General features: G+C 31.9%; 1 protein-coding gene across 3 annotated transcripts in view; it reads right to left on the bottom strand.

Moving 5' to 3' along the window:
- Positions 1-2,811: 2,811 nt before the first annotated feature.
- The window catches only part of LOC127736232 (neuronal acetylcholine receptor subunit alpha-10-like), a 63,501-nt gene continuing 52,994 nt past the window's right edge, over positions 2,812-13,318 (bottom strand). The window contains exons 1-6 of one of the 3 annotated variants that reach the window (XM_052246819.1): positions 12,030-12,170; positions 11,347-11,391; positions 10,493-10,602; positions 6,181-6,716; positions 5,098-5,270; positions 2,812-4,103 (exon numbers count right to left, since the gene is read on the bottom strand). In XM_052246819.1, the coding sequence (XP_052102779.1) occupies positions 3,942-4,103; positions 5,098-5,270; positions 6,181-6,716; positions 10,493-10,602; positions 11,347-11,391; positions 12,030-12,062 (1,059 nt within the window). In that variant the 5' untranslated portion in view covers positions 12,063-12,170 and the 3' untranslated portion in view covers positions 2,812-3,941. Of the gene's footprint in view, positions 4,104-5,097; positions 5,271-6,180; positions 6,717-10,492; positions 10,603-11,346; positions 11,392-12,029; positions 12,171-13,318 lie in introns of those variants that run through there. The other 2 variants (XM_052246821.1, XM_052246820.1) reach the window with 2 other exon arrangements.

The raw sequence follows: 13,318 nt of genomic DNA on the forward strand, positions 1-13,318 counted from the left end.
CTCTCTCTCTCTCTCTCTCTCTCTCTCTGTCTGTCTGTCTCTCTCTCTATCTCTGTCTCTCTTGTTCAAACGCCCGCTGTATGGACACTCTGTTTCATGGGTTTTTTTTCATTTTGTTCTGTTGCTGTATTATTCGCGTACACAACATAGTTCATGACGAAAAAATCAAGTTTGGTATGGCAAATTCTTTGGAAAGTTTCACACGATGTCAAATATTTAAGAACAATTTTGACAATATATCTTATTTCTATTTTATGCGTTTTCACATGTTTTCAATAACTTTAGCTTCCTATTATCGATTAGTACTACATTTTTATAATTCCTGGTATAATGAAAAAATGTATCCGTTCACTGTGTTATTAATAATTATTCATTATAGTTTTAGCTATACTCTACAAGTATTTTATTTGATTTTATTCTTATTTCTGACACTACTATTTGAACATTAATATACACTGGTTTTAAACATATAGTCGGGATCAGTTCTAACTTTTCTTAATAAAAGAGAGGCGTAAGATACAAAAGGGACATTCAAACTAATAAGTCGAAAATAAACTGACAACGCCATGGCTAATAAAGAAAAAGACCAACAGACAAAAAATAGTACACAAAAACACAACATAGAAAACTAAACACGAACCCCACCAAAAACCGGGGGTGATCTCAGGTGCTCCGGAAGGGTAAGCAGATCCTGATACACATGTGGCACCTGTCACTGTCAGAATAATCTGTATTATATCTGTTTTAGACAGTAGAAACCGTTCATCCTGGAAGAGTTTCACCTGCTAGAATCAGTTTTAGAGTAGAACTGTCAGAATCGAATCAGTTATAGGGTAGAACTTTCTAAATATGTTCTAGGATAGAACTGTCAGAATCAGTTATAAAGTAGAGGACTGTCTAAAATTGACCTAGAGTAAAAATTCTGTAATTTTTTCTATAGTAGAACGACTATCCTAAAGATGAAAGAAGAACTATTCTCAAGTATGCGCTGGAATAGTTTACCTGACAGTTTCTGACAGATTTTAAAAGAAGATAGAACTGATTCCATCTTTAATATTCGCTTTGTCTTGTATCTTATTAGCAATTTTTGAAGTTGTCCCTTTGTCTCTGGTTTTCCTTCGTATCTTTAGGTTTCCATCTGAATATATGTCATATGTGAATAGCAGTTTAATGTACAATGCACTAACAAAAATAGCAATCGCTGTTTTCCATTCATCATGTTCATATGAACTGCATTGAACAATATAATAATCGTATTAAGAATATGCTGGCAAGGTGTAAATGTTAATATTATGTTAGAATTATATCACAGAAGATAAACTGTTCAAATTCTTTTTTTTATGATGATAATGTTTATATTACAGCTTCAAGAATACTCTACATAATCCAACCAAAAGCTCTATCACAACTTCTGTTGGACTTTATGTATATTTGAGTAAAAATAAAGCGAGTCCGAGTAGGCACCATACTCTTATACATGATGCAGAAAAAACAAACACTGTTACCAGAGTTTTATCTTGATATAATCAAAGTTTGGATTAAGAATAATAACAATAATCAAAAAAATAATCACCCAAATAACTACAGACTAATCCGCCAACAAGTTATTTGGGGAAATCAGTGGATAAAATTTCAGAAAAAAACAATATTATTCCAAAACTGGATAGATAGCAATATAATATACATAAATGATATCATTGATGAATATCAAATTGGATTACTGAATTCTTAAAATTAAAAAAAGCTATACCAAAAGAGTGGATTGATATATTAGCTGAAAACTGTTCAAGAACAACTAATGTTCTTACAGATAATGTTTTGTATGTTTATGACAAAGATAACTTCAAACTAAATATAGATAAATTAGAAACAAGTAAAATTTACAAAATATTAATAGAACAAGATAAAGAAATACAAATAGGCTTTTACAAATGGAAGAGACTTAAATTTCGAAAACATAGAGAATAAAGCTCAAAATATATTAAAATTTGTTCATTACTATTTGAAAGAAAATAAATTAAAAATGTTCAGATGGAAACTCTTACATTTTATTCTTCCAAACAAAGTTTTATTAAGACAATGGAAAATTTGTTCAAACTCAGACTGTAATCACTGTCGTATTACAGAAGATTATGAACACTTTTTTATTACATGCCACTTTCTTGAAAAGGTTTGGGAAGAAATATTTTATCTGTTAGAAAAAGTTAAACTTGGAAAACACATTTTAATTCTAAAGAATTTGATTTGGGGTTACAAAATAAATGATGTACAATACTGTGATATTAATTTTTTTCTCACAGTAATTATGTTTTCAATTCACAAAATACACTATCTGTCAGAATTTAGAACAAAGAATATTAATATTTTCTGTATTTAAAACAGAGCTTAGAAATGGGCTTATTCTACAAAACAAATATTTTAACACTGAAAAAAGTCATATTAGAAAAAATGTTTAGTTGTATTTGAATTATATGATCTGTCAGCATAGTTAGTAATGTTAACTTTGTGTAATAATTAATTTATTATCGAATTTTGTATATTTATTTAACTTACATACATGTATGATGTACATTGCAATATTTATATAATCTGGCAAGATGTATGTACACAGCACAATTATTTTCGATTACAGAATGACTATCAATCTTTCAAATATAACTTACCTACCTGAATAATAATGTAGATAATGCTAATATTCAATCTATTCCAATATTAATTAAAATAACCGTTACCCGGAAACACATGGAAATTGATAATAGGTTATAACCATCCCAAACTCGGATAAGCTATGAAATTCCGATAATAACGCCAGATGATATAAATACTTTATTATAATATAATAGCATTATTTATCTATTGATGTTATATTAATATTTTTTGTAAAAGACTAACAATATGCAGTTTATCTACCTGAAGATTCTGGTACTAATGAAACAGGGACCTTCACTGAGATAGCTGTGTCAGTGGAGTAATTGTTAACAGCGTGTGCAATACTGTTGTTGAATAAAAGAAAAACAAACAAACAAACACTGTAGGAAATAATCCCATTTCAGGAGTTTTTACAGTTCCAAAAGATGGGTACTATACTTTCACGTTTTCGGTTCACGTCTTCTGTCATGCTTATAGAGCTTTAGAAATAATCAAAAATACAGAAGTGAAAGGCGTCATAATTGCCGATTCAGAGGGACCCTGCAATCATGATTTTTCGACAGAAATCATCGTTATATTCGTCAACGCAGGGGAACTTGTTTATGTTCGTACGCATTCCGGACTTTTAACGCGTGGTGACGTTTATAAAAAACAAGCGACACACGTAAATATCTTTTCAATAAGATTGACAGAGTGTGAAATTTTGATAGAAAAGTCAGGAGCGTCTTGCTTTTGTTAGTCTTGATATTTGTTTGAATTTTGGTTCATTTATATGTTTCGGAATTTAGTGTGACGTCCATTTTCGCTGAACTAGTACGCATTTTTGTTTAGAGGCTAGCTTAAGCCCGCCTCCAGGTGCGGGATTTTGACGCTGTGTATAACCATCTGTGGCCTTGGGCTGTTTTCTGCTCTTTGGTCGGGTTGTTGTCACTTTGACACATTCCCCGTTTCCATTCTCAATTTTAACTTTGTCAATAAAGATAAAAATGGCATATAGACACTTTATAGACAAAGCACATACTAGTAAGGAAAAATGAAAGACAAGAATACAAAAAAAAAATACAATGGCACACTCACACAATGAAAATTAGTGAATTACATTTAAGAATCATTTCTACAATTAAACAGATATGGGTTAATATTATATTTTGAAGTGAAACATAATGGCATCTTTTAAGAACGTCTAAAATAACTGCAATAAGAAAAGAAAAAAAGATACGAATAAGTTTAAGATACATTAATTATTTTGAAAATTAGAAATGTGAAACAAAAAATGCAATTCAATCTTAAGTTTATGTAAAATGAGTAAAAATAACAATGCATCCAATGGTTAGTATAACTATGAACAATATCAAGCCTACTCTGTCGATACAGATTGATAGGGTTTGCCACTTTGTGGTGTTATCTAGATCATCTATAGAGTCGTCATTTGTTGTGTTATCATCGTCATGTGCCTAGAAAATACAAACACATTGTCATTCAATATCAAAAAATTGGATACAATATTATTAATTAATTCTTTATCTCAACTCATTTATTTCACAAGTAACAGATGAATGACTTGGTCCAATGAAGACATTGTTTTACTTTGAATGCTTATACGTAAATATAATTCCAAATTGCTTAATACAGTGATCCTGAGTCATTTCGCTCTATTGTCTTTTGATTCTGTTACATTACACATACGCTCGAGGTCAATTGTTTGAAAATCAATAAATACAGTTCCGAAAATTAACTCCCAAAAACGCTCGAGACCTATTATAATAAATTAAATTACAAATTTCAACTTTTATGACGATTTCTAATATGTTACACTTTGAAATAGACTTTGTATTATAGGTTAATGACGCCGTTTACCACAATTACAATGTATATAATACATACGCCCTATGAATAAAAGTGTCTTAGATACAAAAGTAGAATTCTAATATGACGAACTTCTTTCGCTTTGGAAACAAAACCATGTTCTAATTCGAATAAATCATGGGCTGCGCTTGATTAACGTCACAATTAAAATTGCAACGTCAGTTGTATTTTTAAACAACGCCGGGGATAAAAATGGCTGCCTGTCGAACAAGAATTATAGGTCCGCTTCAGAGGATAAAAGTTCTAAATTTTCCTATTAGAGTCGAAATAATTCTATTTTGCCATGACATGTGGTCATTTTAACATAGGTAGGCATTATATTTGTCAACATTTTACACCCCGCTTATGCTCGGTATAAAGATATTGACAAATATAATTCCTGCCCATGTTAAATGAGCATAGAGCATGGCATGAAAGAATCATTTTTTTAATCTAAATTTTCGGAAGAGTTCGCGTTGTAAAAATTTAAGAATTGTCAGATTATTAAATACTCTGCAACAATTTATTTTCATTTACTACGTGATCAATTTTTCAACTGTTTAGTTTTCCTTGCGTTAACAATTCATAGGAAAAGTTTCTTACCTTTTGATTCAGCAGGGTTGCTTTTGTAAGTGTTATTTTTGCCAACGGTTTCAAAATCAGTTTGTTCATCCAGACAGACATTTTTCTGTCACCCCGATAATATATGTTGATAACAGTCACTTGGACAAAGGTCGAAAGACCACACAGTATGAGAGTGAATGTGAAAAACTCTCCTGAAATAAATGTATATTAACTCTCGTCAGTTTGTTTGAATGATAATTGCATTTAATTCCTAAGGCTAGTAAATCGACACACAATAAAGATTAATATAAGAGCAAATAACTCATCAAAGATATTAGGCTAATATGCCACTTGTTAAAGCCAGTAAAGGGGCAAAATTACATGAATTTATAAGCACCATGGATTTGGGTCTTAGCCAGTTTTCTGAATGTTTTGTTTGTAATACTCTTCAACTTTGTAATCAATTTGAGCTTCCAACCGTTTTGCTTCCAGCAACACTAGTGAGACCTGTAGACGAAAAGCGCGCATCGTTCTAGGTTATAAGTCTTATAAATTAAATAATTTTTACGACGAAGATACATAATTTAAAGTTTTCAAAAACAACGTATGTACACAAATGACATACCAAATAGGGACTAAAGATACCAGAGGTACAGTCAAGTTCACAGATCGAAAACAAACTGACAACGCCATGGCCAAAACTAAAAAGACAAACAGACAAACCATAGTACAGATGACACAACATAGAAAACTAAAGACTAAGCAACACGAACCCCACCAAAAACTGGGGGTGAACTCAGGTGCACCGGAAGGGTAAGCAGGTCCTGCTCCACATGTGGCACCCGTCAATGTATAAGATATGTTATATTATTGTACACAATTTATGTGAAACACAACTCCAGTTTCGATTCAGTAGGAATTAAAGCAAATATTAAGATTGTCAGCAAATATTAAACTTTCTAGCTCACAATGCTTAAATAGAGTAGATAGCTATTTTCGTCTTTCTTACTCGCCCAGTTCAAATGCAGTATCCTGTCATTCGCTGACCTTAAACCTTTAAATCAAATTTACCCCCTCATCGCAGACAAAAAAGTGAAAATTATAACTAAGAAGTTTACAAACCTAATAATGGTCGAGCTTCGTCAGATGGTGGTAGTCTATCAGCAACCAATAGCTGGAAAACTGTCAATGAAAGCATGACTGTAACTTCTAATGAAACTTTTTCTCCAGAATCCACCGGAAGTAAAAACCCAAGGGTGGCTAAAAGTGTAATGATTATTGATGGCAATATAATGTTAGCTTCATAATATCTTGGCTTCCTTTTCAGGTATAGGTTGTATGTCAGATCAACAAAGGGATCTGGGTTTAATGAATATTTCGTTATGTGTTTTTCTGCAGGTACTTTAGATATTTCCCATTCCACGTTTTCTTTCAGTGCGGATAAATCGGCATGATCGTTTTCAATGTTCATATCCAACAAGTTTCCAGTGTAGATCCACGATCCGAATTGCAATGGACACATTTGCCTATCGAACGGAAAGTTTGTGACATCAACTTGGCATTGTATTTCTATAACTGTAGGAAAGTTGTAATTGATAGCACCATCGTAACTTACATTTGCTCTGAATTTTTCCAATCCGTAAAGTTCCTCTGACACACTGAATGACAAAAACAGTTAATTATATAAATGCATGATTTTATTTCAGTGAGTATATAGTTTGATTTGTGTAAACATTTTATTAAGTAAACCCTTTATCATATACAATCGAGAATAAACAGAAGACAAGTACATCCAACGTTTCGATCCTGTAAAATATACCGAAAAGTGCATCATTATTTGATGTAGATGCGGAAGCATTCAGTGGTTGTTCCATTAAAGGAACCCTATGAGATTATCATGTCAATGGTAGTAAGACAGATTTCATCAGAAACAAATAAAGGCAACAGTAGTATACCACTGTTCAATAGTCATAAATCGATTAACTACTGTTGCCTTTATATACCGTTGTCCGTCCGTCCGTCCGTTCGTCCATCCGTCCGTCCGTCCGTTGTCAACATGTCGGATAATAACCCAAAAACGCTTTAACCAATTTGCAAGAAACTTTGATGAATTGTTTATATCTATTGACGTGAGCTCCCTTTCATTATTTTTTATTAATTTTAGATTTTACGTTTCCGAGTTATGGGGTTTTATTCATTTAGAAAGGTGGTTTTCTCAGTTTTTTTACGACAAAACTCAAAAACACTTTCACCAATTTGCAAGAAACTTTGGTGAATTGTTAATATCTATTGACGTGAGCTCTCTTTCAATTTTTATAAATTTTAGATTTAACGTTTGCAAGTTATGGGGTTTTATTCATTAAAAAAACGGTGATTTTCCAGTTTCCGGACAATAACTTCAAAAAGCTGTCAGCAGTTTAATGAAACTTTGGTGAATTCTTTATATCTATTGACGTAAGCTCCCTTTCGATTTTTACAAATTTTAGATTTTACGTTTCCGGGTTATGCGATTTTATTCATAAAAAGGGGTGATTTTCCGGTTTTCGGACAATATCTTTAAAGTGCTTTGAGCAGTTTTCATGAAACTTTGGTGACTGGTTTATATCTATTAAGATAAACTCCCTTTAGTTTTTTATAAATTTCTGATATGACATTGACAAATTATCGAACTTTATTCTTTGAGAAAGCGACGGGTGTATCATGCGCTCATGACGCAACTGTTTATTTTAAACTCTAGAGTAACACGCGTGTCATAAAATATATTTAGATTTTTTGTTGTTAGACTGGGTGTTCCCCAGGCTTGTTATTTAATTGTCCAACATGTACTTAGCAGTTTAATATTTCCTTTGATAAAAGGAGTAGGTCCAATAAGACCCCTTTTTGGCCCCAAAACATAACATTTTAACAAATTGTTAAAAATGTAAACGTTTAGCTATTTATTGAAAAATAGAATACTTTTGTAACATAAATATAGGCTGCTTCTTACAATACAATGCACATGCATCATATACTAGCTATAGCATCATTAAGTCGATCAAATTTCTGAAATCTTCAATTTTTTAGCAATTGTGCCGGGTTTTGTCTTAAATAGAAGTGGCCGCACTTGTGTTCAGTCCTTATGTTAAAATAGATTTTGTATTTGATGATAAGACATTGCATATATAAAGATTGAGACTTAACACGAATGCGGCGAATCAGTTAAGACAAAAAACATCCAAAAAGTGACGTTTTATGGCATATATGAGAGATTTTCATATCAAAGCTTGAATTTGAATCAGTTCAAATCTTTTACATAAACTAATTGAATCGACTGAATGAGATACTTAAATGTTTAAAAAATGTTAAAAATCTTTTATCAGATGTACTTCAAATTTGAGGCCAAATTTGGCCCTTACCGGACCTTCACTTTTTCAAATTAAATAAGAAAAAATACCTTTCTATGCACTCTCGAAGTAAAAGTAGATACTTAAAGGTACTAGAAGATACAAGAAGATCTTATAAAATATTTAGCTACATTATTGTTATATTGGGTATTCTGCACACTTGTCATTTAATCGTCATACATGTATTTTACAGTTTTTTTCAATTAACTTTTATAATAACTTTTACATAAGAAAAAAAAGTGTTTGTGTACTATGGAAGTAGACGGAGATACTTAAATATAGAAGTAGAGTCTAATAAATATTTAGTATCTTATAAATGCTAACCATCAGTACCTGATGGGAAGCGTCCGGGGAGTTGATTAAGGGCGACGGAGTTTCCTAGTAGCTGTTGAATTTGCTTGATCATTAGAAGGAGCGAGTGGACAAAAAAATGAAATAAAGTTATGAAATACACGAAGGAAATAATGCGGAATTAAGTTGATTATATCGACAAAATTTATGAACCAAATTCGAATTGATCTGTTGAGGGATCTGCTTACCCTTCCGGAGCATCTGAGATTAACCCCGTTTTTTGTTTTGGTTGGGTTCTTCTTGGTCAGTCTTTGGTTTTCTTTGTTTTGTTTTGCAAACAGCTTTTTTTTCTCTTGGTCCTTTTCTTTTAGCCATGGCGTTGTCAGTTTATTTTCGACCTATGAGTTTGAATTTTTAGCCTCTTTTGACGTAGCTGATAATAATTAAATTGAAATTTTAGTGCGGGCATAGATGTTTGATCGATGAATAATTTTTTATAAAGGTTGACGATCTAAATAAACTTACGTTTAACTTCTTTCAAACATGACATATAATTTGATGGGAGGAAGAGGGAAGTGGGCTATTTAATTTGATATCTTTAAACACAAAATTAATAATCAGCTTGTTAATAAATACCATAACGGAAAAAATAGATATGGTGATTAAATTAATGAGACAAAATCTCAAAATGCACTTGACAACACTGAAAGTAAAAGCAATATTTATCATACTCAGTCCTTTAACACACAGCAAACTCTTTTATATTACGTTCAATACGACTCTTAGTACACTTGAGTGCTATTCTCTGTAAAGATTCTATTATTTTACACCAGCACCTTAAGCATGTTAAATAACACATGTGCAAAGTATTATTAACAAGTTACAGAAACTAACTATAACTTAATTTAAGTTAATTCCATGTTGTTGATTGATCATACTGGTAATTTAAGCAGTACTACTTTTAGGAGATCATATCTTTAGAATAAACATATCATATTTTGAGTTTGGCCAATTACAACTGATTTTTACAGTTTGTTCTAATGTTGAGTTGTTACAACAATGTTCCAGGTTAAAGAAAGGTTGAGCACTTACAAACATGTTTAACCCCGCCATATTCCGTATGTGCCTATCCCAAGTCAGATGCCTGTAGTTCAATGGTTGTAGTAGGTTCATGTCTGTCATATTTGTTTTTCGTAAATTGTTTTGCTATTAATTAGGCCGTTAGTTTTTCTCGTTTGAACAGCGGTATGCTACTGTTGCCTTGAATTGTTCCCTATTTTTCAAACCGGAACCATATTTAGCCGACTTTACCACATCCCTGCAATTTGATATCAATAAATTTACAAAAGCATCAAATCTATTAATTGCTGATGTAACCTCAAATTGTTTCATCCTTTAAGACATAATCAAAACATATTTGGTCAAAAAAGGAATACATGTTTATGGTTTATCAGATATCACCTTCAAAGCAAAATTTTGATTCAGTATATGAATAGCTGCTGTGGCATTTACCCTTTGACTTGGTAACCACAAAAACAATGATGCTTCCCCCTCCCTTTCCATCATAATTATCAAACGAAGTTTGGTAAAGATGTGTTTTTATGCCTCGGAACATTTCCCCTGGGAACCAAAACGTTCGCTCCGGAACAACATTCACCATATTCAAAGCTGTCTGCGCCTTTCCAACTAGCTCAAAAAATGACATCAACACACATAGTTTATCATAATACGACAAAAAGATTTTGAAGTAAAATCATTACCTATCATATATAGTTATGTCAGGTGTCCAAACCTTGTCAAATGGCACAATTAAATCTGTTATATTATCGTAATCGCTGGGATTCCATGTCAGCAAACAATCAATCCAACGCTTAAATAAACAAAATCTTTATTTTCAACTTGAAGAATGTTGTGTTAATCATATTCACTGCAATAAATATCATGAGCGTTTACTCTGTGCCTTTATTTTTTATTTTCTTACTGCTTTGCAGTTTTTATCAAATAGTTCGTTTCTATGTATGTTGGCGTTTGTTTTTGTTGCAGTGTTTCTGTTTTTCCTTTGTTTTCCTCTTAAAGTTGATGTGTTCGAATTCCATCGGTTTTAGTTTGTAATCGGGATTTGTTTTCGCGCAATCAATTTATGACTATTGAAAAGCGGTATACTACTGTTGCCTTTGTTTGCTCTGCTAGTGTAATTTATCAGAAAAATATAATTTGGTAAACCATCACGGAATTGGTGTTTGATTTACAATTTCGTCTACAGTCTAAAAAGCACAAGATGCATTTAAGATGTATATTTTGTAGCTTCTATTTAAAATTCGGCATTAAAATTTTAAAATTTGGTAGTTGTGGTTATAATAGTGGTTGTTGTATTACAATGGTGGCACCAACATAGTCAAGTCCGACCTGCAATCTTGGGGTTTTTGGCGGGCGACCTTGCGACCTAACGTCATATTCAAATGGTACACAAATTCTATATGAATGTTTTGCAAATTTTTAATGTTCTTTCCCGTTTTTTTTATTAAATTTGCTAAAAAGTGACTTGGTGATCCGAGACAAGCTTTAAACGTGACATTGTGACATACTAGAGCACATGATGTAATGTTAAACTTACAAGTCGAATCCAAAGATTAAGCTTTATTATTTGGTCAGGTTCATTCTGTGAATGAAAAAAAAATCAAATAACTTACTAAAAATTACAGCTGATCAATGTATACGTTCACAAATCAAAAATATGTTTTATATTGCACTGGATCATGCTACTTATCAGCGAATTTTCACTTCCAATCATCAACATAACGGATGTCACTAATTGAACCTGAACTGGTTACCCTTCCTAAGCACCTGAGTCTTTCCCCTGTTTTTTTGTGGTATTCTTGTTCCTCAATCTTTAGTTGTCTGTGTAGTTTTTGTGGACTGTTCATAATCCTTTTTTAGATGATTTTTCAGATTGGCAATTTTGATGTCGGTTTATCTTGGACTTATGGTATTTGTTGTCGCCTTCTTATTATCTTCTATCTCTTGTTACGGTAACTTTTCAAATGTAGTTAACTTAATTTACCATATTTCGACATTCTTTTCGTGGATCATATTTTGTAATCCTTCCAGTAGAATGTTAACAAAATATTTCTTTAATGAAATACTTTTTTTTATTTTATCACACATGTTACAGAATGATTTAAAGTCAGCTAACTTGTTTGTAAGTATTCAAATCTATCAATATAAATTACATTTGTCAATTTGTACGATACATGTATTATCAAGCATTATAGTTCTGATTTTTTTTTCAGACCTTACCATATCGATTAACTGTCGTACAGCCAAGTCCATTGTTACATTTACTTGTTCATGTCCCTGACAGTAAGGTCTAATTGATGGATCATAGTCATTGAAAACTGCTGTCGTTAGGTTGATCAGTGTTGATTTACTGCTTAAAGACAGTCCTTATAAACATGAAAATATAACATTTTGACAATCATGATATAATAAATTCAATCATAAAAGAGACTCTGTTGAATATATTGCTATGTGTCAGTCAACTCAAGCATGTGTTTCCTTCTTGGTTCATTTGTTATAGCTTTCACCACTTTTTTGTATTTTCATTACAAAACAAATATTAGAGAGACATTGACATCTATCTTATTTTCCACGGCAGCAAAATCCATCAGTAGAAAAATACGGATTTTTTCAGCAGTGCAACAGATGACTTTTTTATTATTTTCGGCATACATGCTTCCAGGGTTTTCTATTAGACACACACTGTTTTAGGTATCAACTCTCTGAATATTAGTGATATGGATTGATTCATTGTCGTGGGTACCAATTTTAGTGGATTGAGGTAAAATGGTATTTTTTATTTCGCGGTATTGCTTAAGTCTGTGACAAAGCTCATAGAATATTTGAACATTTTAATTCACTGATACACCTTTATCCACGAAATCCACGAACATTAGTTTTCCATGAAATATAATGTATCCACAGTTATTCTTATAATTGTAAACAAATGAAATTTAACCTCTGCATTTCACACACTAAAAGACATTTGATTCGACAAATATGCATGTGTGAAGGCGTTCATATCTAAAAGAGAGGCAAAAGAGGGACGAAAGATACCAGAGGGATAGTCAAACTCATAGATCGATAACAAACTGACAACGCCATGGCCAAAGGATACCAAAGGGATACCAAAAGGATACCCAAACTCATACGTCGAAAATAAACTGACATTGTCATGGCCAAAAACAAAAAACGACAAAAAGACAAACAAAACACAAAAAAAGAAAACTAAAGACTGAGCAACACGTAATAAATGTTGTTAAAATTTAACTATAATACATTGTTATTAGTTTTAACGCAATTAAACGACATGTGTCTATGATAAATTTTTTTGAACACCGACTGACTTGAACATAACTGGGTTATTTTTCTATTATTTTGAAAATCGTGATAAAGAGAGAAAATCTGACTGGAGTAGAATGTTTAAAATATTGATCTCTTCCAATTCTCTATATACGTCAAAACTGTCAAACGACTTCTTATAGGAGTTATTGCCCTTTAATGACAAATTTTAACTTTTTTTTTCATTT

The sequence above is a fragment of the Mytilus californianus genome, unplaced genomic scaffold (assembly GCF_021869535.1).
Source record: "Mytilus californianus isolate M0D057914Y unplaced genomic scaffold, xbMytCali1.0.p SCAF_3, whole genome shotgun sequence".
In the NCBI taxonomy this organism is placed as follows: Eukaryota; Metazoa; Mollusca; class Bivalvia; order Mytilida; family Mytilidae; genus Mytilus; species Mytilus californianus.